The sequence below is a fragment of the Dromaius novaehollandiae genome, chromosome 4, assembly GCF_036370855.1.
Source record: "Dromaius novaehollandiae isolate bDroNov1 chromosome 4, bDroNov1.hap1, whole genome shotgun sequence".
Classification (NCBI taxonomy): domain Eukaryota; kingdom Metazoa; phylum Chordata; class Aves; order Casuariiformes; family Dromaiidae; genus Dromaius; species Dromaius novaehollandiae.
In genome coordinates, this window is record NC_088101.1 from 64,115,791 (window position 1) to 64,139,824 (window position 24,034).

Consider the following 24,034-nt stretch of genomic DNA (forward strand, 5'->3'; position numbering starts at 1 on the left):
AGATTAATGAAGACCAGGTCAAACAAATGGATATTGAGAACAGCTTTATTACGAGGTGGAAAGACACTCAGGTAAGCGGCAAAAATCAACAGATATAAAAAGATTTTAACAAATAGTTTTTTGTTATTTGTAGGGTTCTATACCTAGATTTCTAAATGTAAATTTCTGAATTTGTATAGTGACTTGCATTGTGAAACACAGGGCTGGGATAAAAAAGGAAAAGAGGAAGTGTAAACTAGTAAAGCAAAACAGCCCTCTGTAAATTATACTGTGGAATTATGTTCTGGTCTATGTACTGGGATAACTTAGAAATTGGTACATCATGCTCACATTTTTGCTATGCTCCATAAGTTGCAGTAGAAAGGAATGATCAGCATTAAGTGTGAACGCGATGACCTCTTTTTGATTTTTAAATGTGCATATTAAAATCTTGAAGTGTATGTTAATACTTCTGTTATTTCAAGAGCTTTGGGCACATGTGGTCTCTGTTCATTAGAGAATAAGCATCCCTGTGAATTTAAAGTGTCTGAATCTTTTGCTGGGTCCTGGTTTGGGGACTAAATATTGAACCCTGCACTACAAACACTGTTTGAGGAAACACCAGACACATACATGGTTACTTCAGTCAGACTGAACTTTGGGATAGAATAAAACAGGAGATCTTATGCCACTTATTATCATCTTGAATTCCAGTCCTGCCTGTAACAGCTTCTGAATAATTTCAGAATTGGTAAGAAACAGCAAAGTGATAGCATGTTTCACTATCTGAGTAGTCTTTGTGTACAGCTCTAATTGAAGCAAGAACTAGTAAGTTCAATAGTGTGGCCAAGGTATATGAATTAAGAGAAGTAAAAGGAAGCATAGGGAGCTTACAAGCTCTTTCAGAAATCTGAAGTAGTGGAGGAGAAGCTTTCAGTAATTTCAGAGCTTATGGAGCTTTAGAAGCTGGAAAAGAAAACTAGCAGAAACAAAACGGTGATGCTTTCTCTGATGGCTCCCTTCCTCCTTTTCCACAACTATTTTGTGGTACCTTGTAAGCCATCACTAAAAAGAAGGGTTTTTGCAAATGCACATGGAAATTGCATGTTCTGTGCATTGCTGTCTGAAGTCTTTCTTCTTCCTCATATTCCCTTCTTATCTGGGAACAGAGTGGCAGGAAACAATGATAGATTGAATAATGTGGTAGCAATTGCTGGTTAGGTGGGTTCATCTAAAACTGAAGCTGTGAGAAATATAAAGAAGTGGTTTTATTCTCTATTTTTTTCCACCACAAATACCACTGTGAAGTCCCCTTTGGGTGTTTTGTCATATTTGGAAGGCTGTCTATTGAAGAAGGATATGAGAGATTTTCTTTACATTTTTAAAATAGAAGTCTAGTCTTTCTGAAATTGGTTATTTGTTTATTAAAAAGCTTGCAGCACCTGATAAAGCTAGTCCTCTCAGTTTTAAACTATATAATCAAATCTGAACCTTCATAAATAATTGAGTCTGTTTGGGCTTGTTTCCCTGGGACTCTACAAGTTGTTAGGAGGTTGAGTTATGAAAAGATTGAACCATGATTTTAGCTATCCTAATTTGCCTCTCAGTGAAATCTCTACCATTAATAATCAGCTTTCTGAATTGTTGGTTACACCTACTCCATTAATGGGCTCTGGCTTGATTCGCATCATACACGTTGCTAAGCTTTAAATCTTTGAGGAAAAAAAAAAAGTATTAGCATCACAAAATGAAACAAAATCCTATTCAGACAAAGTCTCTTACCTTGCAGCTACAAAGGGGTGATTTGCAGTGTCTTGTACAAAATTTAGGAGGCAGCAATAAAAGGGATTCTTATTTTGTTGTACACAACTGTCTAGTTAGTTCTCTTCCTTTATGTTCTTAAAAACATCGTGCTAGAATTGACAGCTTTTAGTTTCAGAGAGAATACTTGTACAAATAGAATAATAGAAAATTGAAGAAAATGGCACTTCCTATTTTAGTTTGAAAGGAATGAAAGGGCTGGAAAGAAATGTAGTAGCAATTGTACTTAGATATCTAAATTTAAGAATCTTTTTTTTTCTCATCATCCCCCAAAAATTCTCCAAAGGACATGACAAGTGCTAAATACTTAAATCTGATGTACCATAATCTCAGCTGGACTTTGAAGTCTGCCCACTGAGGCTGCTAGATAGGACATGTTGCTGCCATTAGTCACTGAATCATATTATTGCCTGAGTTCTCAGTAAATGTTTGTTGTCTTCATTAAGTGCTGTCTCAGAGAATTTTGAAAATAAGTTATATTCCACCACAGCTACAATTTCTGTCTCAGCTTTGCTTTTTTTGGCAAGAGTTCTTGCATTTATATACCACGAAGAGTCTGTTGTGAAAGCCCAAAGGTGTCAGATGTACAAATGCTAATCTTAACTGTGGGGCCGAAGCCCTCCTTGGCTGGCTCTGAGGTCCTCAGACCCCAGCCGCCCAGGGCAGAGGCCTGACCAGAGCGTGCCCCCCTGCCTTGCTGGCCCATACAGTTTGCTTCATGGTGACGTGAGCTCAAGCACCGTGTCATGCAAGACACGCTACTTCCATTTTAGGCCTTTATTGCAAGGCTTTTTTTTGATCCCAGATAAGCTGTTTTGTCCCGGATTAAGCATTTAAATTGTCTATTAAAGGGGTAGGGAGACTGGAAGTCTTAACAGTCAGCATGCCACATGAGAAGCCTTTTAACCTAGCCAGTTATATTTAGAAATATTTATTGAGGTGCTGTATTTTATTAATTAATCTCTGTCAATATCATATCTAAAGACATCATGAAATGGTGAGTTTGAGTTACAAAATGATTTTGATTTTTATCAAAACATTGATATCTTTCATCTGTATTACATTGCCTGGAAAAAGAGCAACCAGAAGTCAAGCTAATGAGCTTCAGCTCAGGCAACCTTAGTTGTTTGGAAGTGCCTGCCCCAGAGATGACAGCTTTTTTCTTTTTAACTTTCTAAACAAGTAGTGGAACAAAATGTATACCTTTTCATGGTTGATAAATTAAAGTCTGAATGGCCTGTTGGGATAGGAATTGCATTCTCTTTGCTATGCCAGCCTGTTATCCTTATTTGGACTCCATCCCACTGATATTATTCTCCGGAGCCTGATTGCCATTTGTGGCAATTTGACTGCAACTGTGAACATTTTTCCCCTCTGAATTAAGCTGTGGAACATTTTATGCCTGTTGCTGTAGAAGCTATTTTTTTCTATAGCAGACGTGTTTCATGTAACTGGGGAATTTAAAAATACATTTTTCTGAAATGTATTGAAATGTATGTGTAACAGGTGAAATGTATGTGTGTCTAATGCCTGGGACCAGTTCAATGTAGAAGGGTGTAATTCTGATCAAAGACGATGCATTTGCTATCGTTTCAAATCACCAACTGCCTGAAGCCCATTGATTCAAGAGGCTTTCTCTAGGTGGTTACGAAGATGTTCTGAAATTTTATATATAATCTTTTCTGCAGAATTCAGCATCGTCCTAACTATGCCCTTTGTTGTCAGTGGATTTTGTGGAATACACAAGGGCCAGACCTGGATTAACACCATGTGTTTTTGTAGAAGCTTGAACTTCTTTGTTATTTTTATGCTTTTATATCTTCTGTCACAAGTACCAACTGCATATTGCCCATAATTTCAGAAGACTAGATTATATGTATGTCTGCATTTCATATTTTACCAGGCTAGGCCATATAAGCTTCTTTTAACCCATTGTTGTTAGGTTCAACTTTAGTATTTGATGCTTGTCACGCTCTCATCAGTACTAATGAAGAATAGACAGACCCCAGTTATCATGATCTATATTTGCCAGAACAGACCCTGAAATAAGGTAAAAAAATTTTGGAATAGAGTAAATGGTTCACTGGAACAGTGTAGCTTTAAGATAATAACTTTCATTATTTCAGTGAAAGAAATGAGTATACTCATATTCTTCTCAGCTGCTTACTTCCTCCCCTTCATTAGCTGTCATCATTTATCTTGTGAGCAGTTTGCAAGATGCTTTTTCCGCTGGACTCCTCGTGCAGGAGGACTAGCTCTTTGGAAATTTTCTTGGATGGGCCTCCAGCTACTGTTAAAACTGATGACATAGTGCAGGCCAAGTGATTTTACAGTGTGGATGATTGGCAACTTGGGCCTCAAGCAACTATAATTAAGAATTCTGTCCAAGAATCCTCTCCTTTTAACATCTGATAGTCTGATGTTGTTATATCCAGAAGTAGGCATGTTGGTGGGAGAACCAGTGATGCAGATGCTTAATGCATTTAGAATATATAGGTTGCTAAAGTAGGATTATCTCCAGGCTGATGATATGGAGAGTGTTCAGAGGACAACTGGACCAGATTTCTATTGAAACCCTGTAAGTTCTCATGTCTGAAATGTCACTAAAGTTCCATTCCAGGTGGCCCTTCATTAGCTGCTCTTCATTTTCTGTCCACCATATACTTGTGCCAGCTGTTTCTGTTTGCTGTTGTAATTTACAGCACATTTTCTCTCCATATGGCTTTTTAAATGAGCCCAGTGGAAATCAAATGTCAGCTTCATTCTTTTTTCCAACCTTTTCCTGTAATACCATCTAAAAAGCAAATTTTACAACTAAATGAGCTTTTTTGAGTCTGTGCCACTATAATTAAGAAGCTTTCTTCAAAGTAGCTTTGTAATGTTTTTCCTCACAAATGTTTCCATTAGTTTTCTACTCTCAGAGGCTAAACAAACTTTAAAGTCACCATTTTCCATAATGTTAATGTTCTTTAAAATTGAGTGCTGCTATTTATTTTTCCATTGAAATGTAGTCTTAGCTTCTGTAAATTAGTCAAAATGTATTTCAAAGCTTGCTTGTTTTTATTATTTTCTCCATATCTTATTCTGTTTATGATGCAAATGGTTTTACTTTTCTCATCCTCTTGCTCTGAGTTTTAGTAATATATAAATAAATGTGTAGTGTAGCATTACTGTGAATGCTGTTCTCAAAATTAAGACACAAATTCTTATGTTTAATGTTAATTTGCATAGTAATTATTTATATTGGCTTGCTAATAAAAGGATACATCTACTGAAAGGCCAGTTTGCGGTCCTGTTCTTTCTTTCCATGCTCTTATTATCATCATTATGTATTTAGTTTCAGAAAATATTTTTGTTACTGAGGTGAATTACAGTCTTTTGAAGATGCTTATAGCTACCTCATAAGGGAACATGAGTTTTTTTTATAAACACTGGACATTTTTTTTCTGTAGAAAAGTAAAGTTACCTTCTTATCTAAGAAGGTAATTTTATTGTTGTAAATTAGCAAACCTGCTAACTGTGGAAAATACTGAATTCCTTCTATTGATTCTTAGATTTTTTTTTCCTTGATCATAAAATTTTGGTTTTACTGACTTTCTGATTCCTTTGTAAGGAAGTTATATATTATTAGACATTCTTAAATTATGTTTGTTGCTATTGAGTATACTAAACATTTATACATTATGTAATACATTTGTTTTTTCGTCTAATTATTCCACATGTTAGTATTTTACATAAAAGTTTAGACAAACTAGTCCAACAAATTTGAAGACTTATCTTCAGCAGAGGTGTCTATCAAGAGCATGTGTTTAGATTACTTTTTTAAATACGTGATGACAATTTTTCACAGTGATTAATAATCATAAATATAGTCTTCATAGAATTGACTATTAATTATCTGAATATATACAAATTCCATAAAATGGCTAAATGTCTGAAATACTGAAATATGAGTTTGTAATTTTTCCTGCCATTTTTAACTAACTCTTTTAAGTTTGGAGTTCCTGTCCTGTACTTTTTTGTCTTGGTTTTAAATTGTATTTTGACTATGATATGAGCCTGGCTAAACTCTAACACAGAGCCCAGAGTTAAGGTTTTGACAGTTTAAAACACTAAGGTACTTTTATCTTTTAGATAGACTTTTAGTCATGTGTGGATTGATATCCATTTTTTTCATGTCTCCCTTAGTTTTCCTACTCTTGAATGCATATTTGCAAAATGTGTTATTTTGTTTGAAACATTTCTGTCAGGTTTAGTCAGGGTTCAGATTTTTTCCTGAATCAGTTAGGATAGGATCTATTTCTTTTCACTAGTCAAATGGAAGTGAATGTAGTTCAGGTTTTCCCCTTAGAGTCAATGTTTGGGGTATTATTGTATTTTTTGATTAGGCTTTAAAAAAAGTTTTATGTGCAATAGGTTCTAGCACATCTATTAAATAATCATTTCATTTTCCTTTTAGCATATTTAAAGTATTTTTAAGACATTCTCATTTTCGTAAATCTGTTTTGTTCTAGGTTTCCCAGGCTGGAGATTTGCTTATTGAAGTTTATGTGGAAAGAAAAGAGCCAGACTGCAGTATTATAATCAGGGTTAGTGTATAAAAGTGATATAATGTTACTACTAAACACTTTCTCATGAAATGTACCAGACTTATTTTCATAAATGTTTTTATAATTGCATAGTGAAATATGAATTTATATGTTTCACTACCTTTTTATAATATTTTTTATTTGCTAGATTGCCTAAATTTCGTAAAGAGCATTTATTACTCATTTCTAAGCAGAAGGCTATGATATAATTTTAAAGGGGAGACATCCTCCTTTAGTTTTACTGCAGTACACAGTAGTATAAATTCTTACAGCTCTATGGCTGCAACACACAAGAAAATTAACAAGTATGCAGTGACTGCTGGCTTTATTCAGTAGTACAAGGATATTTAAATGACCTTCCTCCTCTCTCTTTTTGCCAGTGGCAATCTGCCTTGCTTGAGTGCTGAGAAACCTAAGCTTACTACTCGCTATAATTGAGATTTCCAGCCTTGTATCTGATAGCACATTTGAAAGGCTCTGGTCTCTGTGCAGTAGTGCTCTGTTGTTTGGATGTTAAGAAAAAATTTAAATTTCTGTAATGACAAAGGACAGATATAGTTAAGAAGGAAGTACCAAAATTAGGACAATACTTTTTTTTCCTGTTATAGTTGTTTCTGGTTTCTTTTTGCTCTGTTCAGCATACGACTGTGTGTGTTTTTATGTATACATGCTACGTGTATGTGTATTTAGGTATATGTGCACACACACACAAGAAGACATGCATTTCTTAATATGAATAAAAATGGGAGTATGCATCACTAGGAGAAAAAATCACCAGTAAACATGGTGCTTTTGTAATATTTACCTTTTCATACCCTTCAAAACATATGTAAGCTTTTTCTTTTCTAATTTTTGAAAGGTAAAGAAAGAAATTTCAATTTACCATTTTTAGCTGATTGATAACTTGATAAGTCCAATTTCATGGAACAAAAAATGAAAACATGTTGAAGTGAGAAATATTGGATTTACAAACAGGATATCTGCTTTTTTATTTTTTTTGTCAATTGCAAAGAGGAATATTTTGTACAAAAATCAGAGATCAGAAATTGTAATACACGATAAACTGACTCAATGTTTATTATAGGTATCGCCTTTGATGGAAGCAGAAGAATTAACTCATGATGTTTTAGGAATCAAAAACATCATTCCTAACAAAGATGATATCTGGACTGTTTTTGAAGTAATTGAAAAGGGAGAACTAGGTTAGTGAAACTTACATTTATGTGTATTTATCAAATTATCATTAGTTTTTATTTTTAAACATTTAGCCTAATCAAAACGTTAGCTGAAAATTTACCAAAACTTTGTAGAAACAAAACAACAATTAGCCTTTGTTCCATTGTTTTCTATTTGGGTACGGTGACATGTGCATAATTCTTTTCTACACTTTGTTTGTCACAAATAGTTTGAGGAATTGGTTTAAAATGCTCATGCATTTGTGGCTGAAAAACATTCTTTATAATAGTCTGGTTCACAGTTCGTTAGCCATCAGCTACGGAAAAGTAGATCTTACCAATAAGTTTCAAAGAAGAAACTCATTTTCATTAGGTCAGCAGTTGATTTCTAAGGAATAATGTCTTTCAGAAAATGAAACAAGAAAATACATGCTCGTACTTGGAGGACAGGTTCTTTTTAATTATTTAGTGAATTTGTTTTGAGTGTGTAGACAAAAAAGGAGGTATAAATTTCTATAACCTTGTCTGTATTAAGGTGTATATAGAAGAATCTTGAAACATTTATTTTAAATATACTTCTGATGCTAACGGTGGCAAAGGTCACAATATTCATGAACCATAAACAGGTTTTAACATTGGGAGTGCTATGCTAATGCTGGAGCTCACGCTTTACTTTATAATCAATATAACAATAAAGGAATCCTTTTTTAATTAAAACTGTATTTTGATGGATACTCACTGTCATCTCATTTTTTGAAGAATACTTAGGGACAGAAATGTGTTTTTAGTGTATACAAAGTTACTTCTATTAGCACTTTTAAGTGAGTTGCTTTTATTATTATTTACATGTTACAAAAGTGGACTTTGGACTAACTAATTTCTGTAGTGGAGATCCATGTTTTCACGTTTAAAAAGCAGTCTGAAAGAAATGGAGAAAATGAAGTCAACTAAATGTTCCAAGATTGTCTGAGTAGTTCTATTCTACTTGACTTTAGATATAGTTACAATAATCTCCTAAGGTTTACTGCCATTCCTGATATATTCGGCCTGAACTTGGCAGTATTAACAGCAATGTAAGTGCATTCTCCCTTCTGACGTAAACTGAATGGTCTTGACCTCTTTTTGCAGCATACAGTCGTGTGGTGATGCTATGTACAGTTCTGAGGTAGAATTCATTCCCAGATTCGAAGATGCGGGTGCCAGCTGACAAAGAACACTGGCATCTCTTATCTTCAGAAGAGTCCTGATAGCTTTTACAAGAACTCTAGAAATTCTGTTTCTTTTGACTGAGTAATGGAAAAATTTGAAGGGGGATTTTTATTTTGTTTAGATTGATACATAACGCTAACAACTGAAAATTTAACTATATATCACCGAGAGAACAGAAAGGTAGATGTAAAAGAGCTCAAGACAGCTTCTTGAGGTATTCGGGTGCAGTAACTAGGATCTTAGTGCGGGCTAGAAAATTTGTCTGAACTAATGATTATGGAGGTCTGGAAAAATTAAGCTTAGAGTGAGACTCTACAGATCTTATATAGGACAATAAATATTCTCAAGCAATTAGAGAGTATCCCTTTAAAACAAGAGATTTAAATTGCAAAATAGAAAATGGCCTATCAGCGTGGGGTTTTTTTTTGGTTTTTTTGTTTTTTAAAAAAAGTCAAATAAATCAAGATTTAAGTCCTAATTCAGCACTTGGCTCCAATAAGTAGAGACTGTATTGATGGAATGGACCCATTTTTGGACCCATTGTGGAAGAATCTGTGCATTAGAACAGGTGAACTGAATTAATAAAATTGAAAAATGAAAATAATTCAGATAATAAGAGGCACTTATTCAGGAAGACTCCTCTGGTGCCATGGCTGAATTTGACAGATTTTCACAAGGTTGAAACATTGAGGAAATAACAGACAAGAGGAAGAATAGTTCTTTGTAGTCTTTGGTCCAAATGTGACACTAAAGAATCAGTGAACTACTTGAGTCTTTTTTGCTGCAGGTTGTTTTACTAGCATCATTTGATAAACACCATTTAACTTTACCTCATCTGAGGCGCTTAAAAATAAGTTGGGATCTTGACATACTCTTGACAGCAGCAAAGTCTGCCTATTTCCTTCTACTTTATGTTGATGACTGCAGTGTCTTTCCACTAGAAATGAATTTTATGCTTGTGTCCCTTGCAAGGTCTGGTACCTGTCCAGTGCATGGTAATATTTGGTTTGTTATGCTCAATCCTGAGTTCTTATAAGAATTATCTTACTTCACTCTCTCATCAAATGTTTTCAGGATATACTGCTCTGAAAACTAACCCTGAAAAGTCAAGAAAATTAGAATCTTGTATTTTCTAAAAAGTAATTTTCTTCTGATAGTTATTGCTGTTTAAGATTAAAGTGATTGGTTTGGGATATTTACCTGCAAATATATGATGACATAAGTAAAAGGGTAATTCGATGTATGCATTGACTGCTTGATGTTAAAAATACTGAAACTGCAGTATTAAAAATCAACTAAATTTTTTGCATATAGAAAAATTGAAATAATTGATAAAATTATCTAATCTAATGCAGAACTTTCAATACCATATGCTTTTATAAAATAGGGTGTGTACTTTTTTTTAGTAATTTGTGTTTGATGGATAGTTTGTAAATGAAGTGTGTTGCCAGTAAAATAACTAATGCATTTCAGCATGGTGATTTATGTACCATGTAATCCATGATGACAGGTGGTCTTAAATGTAACTATAAATAAAACAGTAGGTGTTTACTCTGGGAGTGCTACTGTTCTAGGAAGATGTGATGATCTGCCAGCTTTTTCTGCGTGCCTTTTGTAATTTTTCCTTCCTTAAAGTGGATTTTTCTCCTGTACAAAGGCAACAAGTTGTTTTAACTTTATCACATTTAGAAGTCCATAGTCTTTGAACTTCATTTCAACTTTTTGCGAAAGTTAGACCATTTAAATCAAAAGGGCCAGAAAAACTGAGTGGTAAAATACCAATTGAGCTGCTATCTGAGGAATAGTATTTCTGTTAGGCTGCTTTGTTATCATATCTGAATAACAAAATCTTTATATAAGTGACTTAACATGTCTATAGGTAAGGTAGCTTTTTTGCCTCTGAAAACAGAGGTATTTTTTTCTGCCACTCAACAGTGTGCTATAAATAAAGAAGGTACAAGCAGCAGTTGTGGTTGCTTCTTCCTGGAGCTCTGGTGTTCAGGAAAAGATGTACTACTAGACTGTAGTGCTGGACAGTCCCAACACAGGTGTTGGTATTTCATGTTCGTCTACCCTAGCAGAAGTGAAAAATAAGGTTATAATATCATACTTTCCCCCTCAGTGTCCAAGAAATACTGGGCTAAACTGCCTGACCCAGATGACAGTGTCACACAGGTGTGATTTTCCAGCAGTTGTACCCAGCTCTTCTGAAGGACTGACCCACATATGTTGGTGTCCAAATGAGAACTCAGAACTTGTGGAGATCAGGCTTTAGAGATGAAATGACTCTTGGATCCACTGCTCTAAGCCTGCATGGCCATTGTTAAGGTTTTCGTGCTTCCTGTGAACCTCTGGTTTATAATAGGTGCTTGCTGTTGAGCATGCTAAAGCCTTCAGATGTGTATGTGGAGGAACAAGTAGTTAGACAAGGGTGTTGCACAGTCTCGCTCTGCGCTCCTCAGTATTGCCTAGGATGATGCATGTAGCCTAGGCTGGGTATCGCAGTGTATGTCACATTTAGATATCTGATAATGCGGGTGTAGGGACCATTTGCTCAGTCTTCCCAGCTTTCATCTGTTGTGTGAACTGGAGTTTGTGTGGTGTACTCTTTGGGTTTTATCATCTCTGCAGTTCTTCAAACCTGTGGAAGGGTTTCAGGGTCTCTGTGTTTTAGGACTGGATGATATCTATCTATCTGTGTATAGAAAAATGTATGTTTGAGTAACTGAAGTGTTGAAGTGCATGCACATTCTAGTCATGCCTCCACTTAATTTAATTTTAATTTTGCTGTACTCTTTTCTTGAGTTTGGAATAGAGAAGTGGTAAATCTGGAAATTCCTCAAACACAGCAATATGGAGAAGACCTAGTAAGACCAAATCCTTCTCCCTTTCAGTAAAAGGAATAGAATGAAACCAACAGATTGGCTCACTCTGTTTTAATCATTAACAGGCAATGAAATCTGTGCCAGTATTTTTTTTTTCCACTAAGGCTATTCCAAATTCTTTACATGATTTTGATTCGAGAGCATTCGTGGCTAGGAAGATTTACTTCCATTTGGAGGTAAAGAGCATGGAGCCTAGTGTGATGAGGCCCAGTGTAGCTGCAGGTTTCACTGTGTAATACTGTTTGATCATATTTATATATGCACTCTGATACTTCCTAGCTCTTATTATTAGTGTGAAAGCAGTGTTCTGGTATCTTTCAAGAAGGAAATACTAATAATTAAATACCAGAGACTTACTGAACATCTAATTATTGCTTGTTCAATCTGTGTTACCTGGAAGGAAACCCTGTGCAGACCCTATTAGCAAAGGTGGTGTTGCTATAGAAAGTCAGTGAAGTGCTTAATTGTCTTATTTTGAAAGCAACTTTTTCTTCTATCGCTCAAAGTTTATCTCTGGAAATATGTAACTTAAAGGGCCTCTGATCTTGTTTCTCTTATTTCACCTTTTTTTTTTTCTGGGCATTTTTCAGAACGTCCTCTGCATTATACGGAGAATGTGCTAGAGCAGGTTCTTCACTGGAGTTCACTACCGGAGCCTGGCACCGCATATCTAATAATAAAGAAATTTCTCACAGCAGACATGATAAAACTCTACACTGGTATGTGTCTTTTCTTTAATTAGATATTTGATGGGGACACAAGGATGACAATTTTTTTATAGCTGTTTCACTGGGGCCAAGTGTCCCAGAACATCTGAATTACCACTACTTTTTAAAAGTTGTTGCTTTACTGAGGGTTGTGCTGGCTTCCTTTTAAAATATAGAAATTATGTATGTTCTTGTTTCGACAAACTTTACAGATCTGCCATTTGGAATGACATAAGCCACTGAGTGACTTGCAGCAAGTACATCACCTTTAAGCAGAAGGAGGAATTCAGGTCTGACACTTGAAACACAGCTAGTGGAAACGTGTGATTTACAAGATGACCCAGTCCCACCCACCCACCTTTTTATTTTTTAATACCTGGAGTTAAATCTCCCAGGTAATAATGTGTAGTAATCACTCTAAGGGAAGCAGAAGATTAGAAAATAGAGCTGTCCGAAAATGATTATCCTGTTTTCAAGCTGCTGACATTCTGTATGCCATCACTGTAAAACGTGATAGTAACATTTGACGCCCAGTTTAATGCCTTACTGATTTTATCATCCTTTATTTCTGTAAAAGCAAGTTCCACAGATATGACCCAACCCTAACAAGTGAGCTATTCATGGTTTTTTTATGTTTGAGTTTCACTATGTCTTATAAGTGTGTTGTAGCAGATAGTGAATAGAGAGAAATGGCCTGTTTTTTTAAAAGCCTGAAATATGAACTCCCCTCACCTCACTCAGTATGTATTGAGGTATAATCAGAAAAGCGGATGGGGTATGAGGACTACGCATGAACCTCTGCTCTGAGTAACAAATGAGAATTAAGCGAGTGTCTAAGATTCAGCTTATAAAGTGTAGTACTATTTGAGGAGGAGGTCTGCCATTTGCCATCCTCCTTCTCTCATGCTCTTTACATCCATTTCTTCTCCCTCCCGTGCGCTCCTTCACACCACTTCAGCTTGCCTGGGTTCTGTGCAGTTTGACCTTCGTCTGGACTCATTGGCTTTTGGTGACTTAATGTTTACGTTTAGTGGCTCTTTTTTGGTGTTAAAATAACAAAAACCTTATTAAGCAAGCTATAAAAATTGAATAAGTTATACTGGTTTTCACAGTGCTTTGATGGGTTTTAGAAAACATTCTGCCGTATTGCAAACTTACACTAATGATCTTGGCAATCCTAATGTGGCAAAGCAATTTTTTTATGGTGAAATCTGTACTCAAATGTGGAATTGCCATTTTAAGGAGCTTTTACCTCGTGAATAAATTTTATTTTCTAACAATTTAGGTTTTGTACCTTTTAATTCTATCTTGCAACAAGCAGGAACTTGTAAATACTGTTTAGGAGGGCATACTTGGATTTTTGGGATAGTTAATTATTCTCTTTACTTTGGTTAAAATCAATCAAAATGGCCACCAACCCTATCAGTATTGCTCCATACATTGCACTGATATGTCTTCGAATTAGTTTCTAAAAAGGAAATAAGGAAAGTAGATCTAATGTGATTTAGTCAACTCATTATTAGCTGAACTACCATCTTGTTCGGTAACACTGAGCGTATTTCATCACAAACAGGAAAAATATTAAGAAAATTGGTGATGGGGGACCGAGAGGGGCAGGGTTACATACTTTTTTCCTGTCTTAAAAATAGCGTAGTAGAGCAACAAAACAACAAACGTAAATTTTAATTGGATCTTATTATAACAAAATAAAGATGTTTAAAATAACACACACTGTACTTCAGTATTTCATCTTGCAGAGATTTTGAGTCTACTTATATCTTGTAAATGTGCAAGTATTTGCACGTTAGGAATACTGAGGAACTGAAAACTGAAACATTACAAATACTGAGGAACTAAAATAAATGTTCACTAACTTCAACAGAGATGTATAAATATTAAGTGTAGGCCAAAATGCACAAAATGTCTGTATTATTTATCCAAACTTTGCATTTGTTCTTAAATGTGGATGTTAGTGCACAGGAATACACATTTAGTATTTCTGTTCTTAATCTTACATGTGTACATAGTGTTAAAACGTATAAGCAGATATTTCAAGACACAAAGCTGGGGTTTTTTAGATAAACATTGTGCTTTTGTCATTAGGTAGTGTCAGAGGGAGGAAAGATGCATGATCAGGCCATCAGGGAAGGAGTTACGAGAAATCAATTTTTCTTATCAAGGGAAAAAAAATGAGCTTATTTTTAGCGATATAGCTTCAGAAAAATTTGTGGCAAGTTTTCCACTTCCCTCACAATCTTTAGTTATTGTCTCTTGACAGTTTATTTTATAGCTTTTCATGCTTTTGCAGGAGTACTGTCTTTCAAGTGCTGTTCAGAAGGGCAAGATGTACATTATATTTTGGTATAACAGATACTCGGTACATTCTATTTCAAGACCCTCTTTCTTCTCCTTATGTGAAAATTTCCTGTATTAAAGTTTCATCTGTTAGAAAAATATAAGAGAATAGATTCAGTATAAAGTGTGTATATAGATACTCAAAATTTTCCAGTAAAGAGTTGTCTAATTTGAGTGGGAAATATTGATTTTCTGAGAACAAGAGCTATTTTTCAGAAATACTATTTGAAACACAAACTTCTAAACTGTAAGTGAAGCAATCCTGAATAGATTGAGTTCATCTAGTTCCTAGTGGTTTCAGAGTTTTGGAAAGTTTTGCATCATTTTTAGTTTCTATCTGAAAAATCAGTTTGATTAGAACACACCCAGATTATTTTAGATTTACTTTATTAAATACTGGCTGCTAAAGAATACAGAAAATCATCGAGTATAGAGGATGATTATTTTTCCTCTTCCTGCCTTTTCTAAGATCTTTGTATGTATTAAGTGGTTAATAGATTTGTTATGGTGAGAATGCTGCAGAGTTTAGAATGATTTTGTTGTTGTTGTTGTTTTGAGAGCTATGTGCAGAATTAGAAATCCTCCAATTTGGTATAGATGTGAAAGTGTCCGCCTACTCTCATTCGATATGTTTAAAAATATAAAGCAAAATTCATGTGGTGGTGTGGGTAAGGTTTTGTACTCTGTTCTGAACATGAAACAAGTATTCATATTGGCAGAGAGGGACTACATCAGTTTTTTTTTTTTTTAACTGAAAAGTATATTGCACTCCTGACTGGATTCAAATCAATCCAATCCAAACTTTTGATTTTAATTGTTAGAAATGTATTGATTTTGTTTTTAGATTCTATCTTGAACTAATGAAAATACTGGGAAATCTTCCGTTGAGATTTTCTTCTAATGGAAGGCACACTGATTAGAATGGAGTTGGTTTTATTTGATGAAGTCAAAGGAGTTTATTATCTTTTTAATTTCCATTATATTTTTAAAATGGCTTTTATAACTTCAGTTTGTACTCAGATATAAAGCAAGAGGGAATTAGATTCACAATATTTAATTATCTTCTTTTTGCAAATAATTAGGGTTAGTAGGAGGAATAATTTAATTTAATTTTCATCCAGTATGAAAGATGGGATTGAGATATGTCATTTCAAGTTAGTCCCAAAGTCTCACTACACCATACGAATGAGAGCAGAATCTGATTCTCTGTGTTTTAAAGTATAACCTAGTTGTTTTTTTGTGTGCACTTCAAAATGTATTTGCATAATCAGACATTTGAGTCCAAATATTACTTACCTACCGTTTGTGCACATGCACTTATGCATCTTATGCAATAATACATGTTTTGTTATTAGAAGGTTGGGGCTTTTCCTAACTAATCATATGTGGCATAACTGTTCACAGGTTCCCTAAAAGAAGGGCAAAGAACATAAATACTGAAATATATGTAGATGCAAACACTACAGTGCAATATACTTATACTAGATCATTCATTTTATAGTCATTAGTGATATTCTTCATGTTATGCTGTACTTGAATATATTGACTGCTTATTAAAATAAATGTGTGAGATAAAAAAAATATATAAATATGTGGAGACTCCACAACCTCTCTGGACAACCTGTTCCAGTGCTGAACCAACATCAGAGTAAAAAAGTTTTTCCTTATGTTCAGACAGATCTTCCTGTGTTTCAGTTTGTGCCTGTTGCCTCCTGTCCTGTCACTGGGTACCACTGAAAACAGTCTGGCTCCATCCTCTCTACACCCTCCCTTCAGATACTTATACGCATTGATAAGATCCCCCCTCAGCCTTCTCTTCTCCAGGCTGAACAGGCCCAGCTCTCAGCCTTTTCTCACATGAGAGATGTTCCAGTCCCTTAATCATCTTAGCAGCCCTTTGCTGGACTCACTCCAGTAGTTCCATGTCTCTCTTGTACTGGGGAGCCCAGAAGTGGACTCAGCACTCTGTGGCCTCACTAGGGCTGAGTAGAGGGGGAGGATCACCTCCCTCGACCTGCTGGCAGCACTCTTCGTAATGCAACCCAGAATACCATTGGCCTTCTTGGCCACAAGGGCACATTGGTGGCTCACGGTCAGCCTGCAGTCCCCCCAGGCCCTTCTCCACAGAGCTCTTTTCCAGCAAGTGAGCCCCCAGCCTGTACTTGTGATGTTGACTGGAATGGAGGTTTATTTGCTTCTGTCTGGCCGCTCTGTCTTCACGTTGGTGGTCTGCTTTAAGCACTAGTTACCTCAAGGAGAAAAGAATACTTAAGGTTGCTGCTGAATTCTGTGTTCTTTCATTAAGGCTTCTACAAGATACAAATAGGAATTGTTTTTCTTTTTCATTGCTCCTTACTTTGTTAAAATGTTGTTTTGGTTTGAATTTATATGCATGAGTCATTTCAGCATAGTAATTACTGTAATTAGTGGTCAGAAGTCCTGCTATTTGAAAGTGGACTTGCTGGGCAAAGCAGATAAACTATTTTTAAAAAAAAAAGATTGGGAGGAAAAGAAAAACATGTAAAAGTGGTGCTGCAGTAGTTTTCATCTAGCAACATTCAGAGAAGAAGACCCTTTCTTTCTCTTTAAAGAATATATTTTCAATGCTTTTTTGTATTATTTTATTTAGATTTTTAAATTGCTGTCAACATTATACTGAAAATCTAGTCTTTATCATTGAAAACTTCAATGGTTCTGATTTGCTTCATTAAAAATCTTTTAATTACAAAATCAATTTTAATCCTTTCTAAAGCTGCTTGCAAAATACTACTTTAAAAGTTTGTTTGTTTTGCCAAATATATGTGTGTTTCTGTGTGGTTTTTGACTCTCTTAAACAGAAAAATGTACACAGTCTCACAGAACAAAATCAGAGCTTTCTGGTAATTTTAATATACTTGTGCTTCAGAGAAGCAAAAACTTATACATGCTTTGGAACTTAACTGCACATTCTTTCCTGAGCAAATTATTGTAATTGAAGTACGTCGGTGGTCCTTTCTGTGTTATCTGTTTTAGAAGTGAAACAGAGAAGATGGGTTTTTTTCCAATAATTAAAATCATCATGTTGTCAATATTTAAATTTGGACCAATCAAGTTGTAATTTTAGTCTTTTGATATACAGTAATAAATACTAGGGGCACTTCAAAACTAGCAATATCCACTGTTCCAAAATCTTCTAACAAAATGCTTTTTATTGTCTTGATAGAGAAAAACATGAAAGACAGTATGAAAGCAGGCTATCTGAAGTACAAAGAAGAACCATCAAAGCTACTGTCTGGAAACAAATTTCAAGAACGGTATTTTGTGTTACAGGAAGGAAACTTGCTTCTTTACAAAGATATGAAGGTACAACAGACAAACTCTTTTTAAACTAGTTTAATTATAAGCACTAAAACGTTCTTTTACATATGGAAATGAGAAGAAAGGTAAACAGGGTGAACAGTGCTAAATGGTAACCTTCAAAGTCTGGGGTTGCAGTGCAAGTTTTTTATGTTACTAGTTAACAGAGACTTTAGTAAGATGAAATTATGGATGTTGCTTATTTAGCTAGTCTAATTATGCATTATTATAAGCTTTAAAAAAAAAGTGACTGTCTTATGAAAACTCTTTGTATTGAGCTGTAGTAGAAGCAATATAGAACTTAAGTGAGCTGCATGCTGGTTTGTCTTCAGATCTCAGAGCCTTCAGAAAGTACAAGCAACAAGGGTCTTTTACTTAAAAATGTCATGATGGAAGAGGTTATAGAAAACAGTATCTCTGAATATAGTAGCAAAATCTTCCCTTGCCTCTCAGCTACAAAGTTGTCATTAACTTCTCAGTAATGAAGAGGAAATATAAACTTCTCTTGAAGTAAAACTTCAGAAAAAAGAGACCTGATGTAATCTCAGTCTTGCAGACACTAGTACTGATGCTTAGGTATATATCAGAGTCCCACAGAAGCAAAGTCAGGTATCCTTGATAGTGTGTTGAACTGAGTTCTTTTCACAGGAGTTTTCTGTGAAGAATGTTTTCAGATGTATGCAATTTCTGTTAAAGCGTAAAACTAAATAACATATATTGTGAACTGCTGTTCATTTTAGTTCTGCAAATTTCTGGTAAACAATACCGCTTGAAGTTTCAAGTGCTTTTATTTTTGCTGGATGCTGGTTTTGTCCATCCAACAGATATATATATATATGTGCTTGCTGGCCTTCCTAAAATACTCAGGGGAGTATATATATATTTTTTAAGACCAAAGCTTATGGATTGCTAGTGTATGCTAATGCAAAAGAAATATTATGTCTTCTTGTAAGACTGTGGATATACTTTTAATTAGAATGACCCTAGAATGTCGAAGATAGTGTTGCATAATTTAGTGCTAAAACTCAAATTGTCACATATGTGAGAGTAAATTAATATTCTTATAAAACCTTAATTAGAATCTAGGAGTTTATGATAGGACTATTGTACTACATTAAAACTGCTTTTTCAACCATTCTGATTCATAAAGCATTAAATGGCTCCTAAACCCAGGTGAAATTTTGTACTTAGTGTAAATACTGAATTACTTTTAAATGGCTTTACACCATTTTTAAAATAAGTACATGGAAATATCATTCTGACAAAATAGCATATTTCAGTGTGTTTTATTTTCTTTTGAGAGATGTTTATCTACCACCAATAATTTTTGTTCAATTCTAAGTCATATTTAGAAATGAATAGTAGAAGGGGTTGACATTGCAGGTGGAAAATTGTCTTTAGTAAGACTGCATGGATTAATTAATTTATGAATTCTCATAACAGTAAATTAAGTTTGTGTATACAAGAGAAGATAAACTCTGCTAAGTGTTTTCTTTTCTTCACGAGGAATTATCAAAAAGTTAAAAGTTTCCATGATATTGTATATTAAATTGCAGTATTGTGTTAATTAGCCAAAAAAGCTTTCTATTGTAATGCACAGTCATTAAAAGATATGCTCGCACACACAAAGAAATGAGCAAGTTCCTTTAGGTGTAATTCTGTGAGAAGTGTACTAAATAGTACATTCTGTAGAGGTGTCTGTTCAGCGTGGCAGTACTCTTGCTTTGAGTTTAAGAGTCTCACTCTCGGAGAGGTGAGACTAGAAGACCAACCATAATTTTTTTTTTTTTTTTTTTTTTTTAAGTGATAATGGCACCTCAGTTCTGAGCAGTGTATCTCCTGTCTCCTTTTTCCTGATATTTGAGTATTAGAGATTGAATGCTATAGAGAAAGAAATTGAGAATTCAGGTCAGAAAACACTATTGAGCAACTGTATGTTGGGATTATAAGATTTGTTAAGTGATTTTTCTAAATTGAAGCCTGAAACACTTGGCCTAAGAGTACAAAATGAACAATATTTTATTCTGCTGCCTGTTTTAGATTAGTGCATATAAGAAATTTTTTGTTTCTTTTCGGTATTTCAGCCTCAAGACACGTTCACTTCACAGACTAATGTGTATGTATATCTGTTGTAGGTTGGCTGAATGTATTTGATTGTCTAAGAAACACAGGAATATTCAGGTTGGAAGGGACCTCCAGAGGTCTTGGGTTTGACCTCCTGCTCAAAGCAGGGCCAGCTATGACATCAGACCAGGTAGTTCAGGGTTTGATCCTATCAGGTTTTGAAAATCCCAAAGGATGAAGACTTCACAGCCTAACTTGGCAGGCTTTTCCAGCACTTGACTGTCCTAATGGAAAAAGTTTCTTCTTCCAGTCTGAATCTCCCTAGTTTCCATTAATGCCTTTTGTCTGTTGTTCTCCTACCATGTACCCTATGAAGAGGCTGGCTCCATCTTCTTGGAGACTACCTCATAGGTAATGTGGGAAGCTCCTGTTAGGTCCCCCAAAGTCATCTTTTCTCCAGGCTGAACAAGCCCACCTCACTCAGTCTCTTTTCACAGGGCAAGTGTTCCAACTCTGACTAGCTTGGTCAGCCTCCACTGAACTCACTCCATTTCATGGATGTCTTTCCTCTGTTGGAGGGGCCAAAAATGGACACAGGACTCTAGATGCAGTCTCACAAGAGCTGAGGAGAGGGAAATAATCAATCCCTTCGACCTACTGGCTGTGGTCCTGTTAGTAAAGCCCAGGTTGCTCTTGGCCTTCTTTGCTGCTAGGGCACAATGCTGACTAATGCTCAGCTTGCTGTCCACCAGCGCCCCAGGTTCTCCTCAGCAGAGCTGCTTCTCAGCCAGCCAAGCCCTGGGGTGGGGGGCCGAGGCCAGGGCCAGGGAGACCCAGGAACCAGGGGGTTCTTCCTTCCCAGAAGACCTGTCATTTGTGCTTATTGAATTTCATGACATTCCCATTGGCCTATTCCTCCAGCCTGTCTGGATCCCTCTGGAAGGCAGCCCTGCCCTGAAATGTATTGACTGGTCCTCTAGGTTGATCTTGCAAACTTGATGATCAAACACACTATGCAGTCCTACAGGTCATTGATAAAGATGTTAAACAGAACAGATCCTAGGATAGACCGCTGTGGTACTTCACTTGTCACAGGCTTACACTTGTCTAATTACCGCTGAGTCTGATCATGCAACCAGTTTTTTATCCATATAAATGTCTAGCCATCCAAACCATAACATCACAACTAGGATACAAGAATCTTGTGGAAGACCTTGGCAAAAGCCTTGGTAAACTTGAGGTGAAAGACATCCTCTGCTCTCCCTTCATCCATGAATCCAGCCATTTTATTGTAGAAGTCAATCAGGTTGGTCAAGCAGGATTTACCATGGGTAAATCCATTCTGACTGTTCCTGATCACTGCCTTCTCTTTTACATGCCCAGAAATGTGCTCTAAGAAGACACACTCCATGATTCTCCAACAGACCAAAATGAAGCTGAGTGGCAGGTGGTTCCCCAAATTGTCTTTTTGGCCTTTTTTTGAAGACAGCTGCAACATTTGCCTTTCTCCAGTCATCAGCAACTTCCCCTAATCTCTATATTTCAAAGATGAGAGAGAGCAGTCTTGTAAAGACATCAGCCAGCTCTTTCAGCACCTTTGGATGCAGCCCATTTGGTCCCATGGACTTGTGTGGTTCAGTTTCCCTCAAGTAATCTCTAATTTGATCCTCATCTAGTGCTGGTTGTTCTCCTCCTTGAATTCTGTCTGTAAAGTGCAGAGGCCTAGGAGACCTTGCTGGCATGAAGACTGATGCAAAGGAGATCCCAAGTACCTCAGCCTCACCTGTGTCTGCTGTTGCTCATCTAGCTGCTCCACTCAGCACTGGGCCTGCATTATCCTTGTTCAGCTTTTTACTTGTAATGCAGCAGTAGAAGCTCTTCTTGTTGCCCTTGACTTCCTTAGCAGGTCTCAACTCCAGCTAAGCTTTGCCTTTCCTAATGCCATATCTACATGTCCAGGCAGTGTTTCTAAATTTCCTGCCTCCACCTCCTGTATGCTGGCTCTTTTTTGCCTTGGGGCTCTGCCATGAATTCTTTGTTTAGCCAGGTCTCATGATATATCTACGTGTTTCTCTGAGTATCATGACGAACCATTCTTGCACTTGAAGTGATGCTGCCCGTAAAGACCTGCCAGCTTTCCTTAGCTGCTTTGCCCTTCAGAGCAGCCTCCTCCGATGGAATTGCATGTAGCAGTTCCCTGAATAAACCCAAACCTGCTCTCCTAAAGTCCTGTGTCTGTCTTCTGCTGTTTGTCTTTTGCACACTCCTTAGGACCTCAAACTCTGTATGGTCATGATGGCCAAAGGTACCATTGCTTATCACATCCCCAGCCAGTCCTTCTTTGCTTGTTACTATCAGATCCAGCTGTGCATCGCCCTGGTTAGCCTATCCATTGCCTGTGTCAAGAAGTTAGCCCTGACACTGTCCAAAAGTCTGCTGGATTCCTTGTGTCCCACCATGGTGCCTTTCCTGTCAAGGAAAGCAAAGCCCCCCCAGAGAAGCAGGGTCTGTGATTCAGAGGCTTCCTTGATCCTGATCGGGTGGTCTGAAACAAACACCCGCCACGATGTTGTCCATCTCATTGAAGATCTCCCCACATGTGGTCTACTCACCCTCTGTCATCCTTCACATAGAGGGCACCCCCCATCTTCCCTGACTGCCTTTACTGAAGGGCTTGTATCCATCAATTGCAGCACTCCAGTCACATGCGCCTTGCTGCCAGATCTGTGTTATTCTGGCTATATTGTAATTTTTCAACATTAGAGGGAGTTCACGTTCTTCCTAATTAGTTTTCTCCCAGTGAAAGTGATTGGCACTCTTTGTTAGTGAGAAAGAAAGATGTAAAAAACATAATGGCCGACAAGAAAAGTGGGGAGTAGCACATAAAACAAAGTTAACTTGGAGACAGTTACAGAGCATTTCCTCTTTTGTATATTCCTGATATAGTAATTAGAATCTTATTTTATTATCAGGCTAGCAAACCTGAGAAAGTGTTGCCTGTCAATTCCTTGAAGCTTTATCTTGGAGTGAAAAAGAAAATGAAGCCACCAACAAAGTAAGAATCGAAAAGAAAATAAGTTAAATGCTGTGTAGCAAGGTACCGTAGTGTCCTCATGAAAGAGGAACATAAAATATTGTGGAATAGGGAAAAGTCAAGAAGCCAACTGAAGTACACTGAATTAAATTACCCTCCATAATATTATTTGTTCTGTTGCTATCTCTAGTTTTGTGTTCCATATTAACTCCTCTGTGCTAGGAAATTACTTTATTGATTGGCTTTTCTTAATCTTAAGTGTATTATCTCTTGTGGATGTGTTTGTTGCTAGCTCACTTAGTTTTGTGGTGTGTGTCCTGCATTTCATTGATGAGCACACCTTCCTTGCACCAAGGAAAAGAATAGGAAGAGAAAACTAACTAGTTTGTCTTTGGTGACAGTCCCTGTTGTTCAGCAGAGGATTTTCCTTTTTCAGGATCCTTATTATTTTGACATTTTTCCTTCTAAACAAAGACTACAGTGCCCTTTACGAACATCAGTGACTATGTCTCTGGAAAAGAGAGTGAGAAATGACACCTTTTCCTCAGATGTGTTTCCAGAACTTATTCAGTCAAAGCTTTGAGACACTGAGATAGTGTGGGGAGGATCCTATCCCAAGGGGATTCTAAGTTGCTTGTAGCCTTTGAGCAGATCTGCTTGTACTTTCCCTTAGAGCTGGCACATCAAAACCCTCAAAAGGTCTGTAAATTTCAGACCGTAGTTCTGTTGTACAAAATGTGGTGTTTTTTTGGTTTTGAGAAAGAGTGTTAAACTTGGGAACGAGTAGGTGAGTAGTTTAGAGTAAAAATGTAAGAGTATGTAAATAAGTCTGGATCTTTGCAGGGTAGGTTCATTCCCTGAGGTTTACTTTCAGTCTAAC

At 36.3% G+C, this 24,034-nt stretch overlaps 1 protein-coding gene across 3 annotated transcripts in view; it reads left to right on the forward strand.

Moving 5' to 3' along the window:
- The window catches only part of ARAP2 (ArfGAP with RhoGAP domain, ankyrin repeat and PH domain 2), a 128,096-nt gene that overhangs the window by 90,331 nt on the left and 13,731 nt on the right, over positions 1 to 24,034 (forward strand). For all 3 annotated transcript variants that reach the window (XM_064511327.1, XM_064511328.1, XM_026093712.2), the window contains 6 exons: positions 3 to 71; positions 6,315 to 6,389; positions 7,474 to 7,591; positions 12,249 to 12,377; positions 17,923 to 18,062; positions 23,093 to 23,175. In XM_064511327.1, coding sequence (XP_064367397.1) covers positions 3 to 71; positions 6,315 to 6,389; positions 7,474 to 7,591; positions 12,249 to 12,377; positions 17,923 to 18,062; positions 23,093 to 23,175 — 614 coding nt within the window. The remainder of the gene's footprint in view (positions 1 to 2; positions 72 to 6,314; positions 6,390 to 7,473; positions 7,592 to 12,248; positions 12,378 to 17,922; positions 18,063 to 23,092; positions 23,176 to 24,034) is intronic.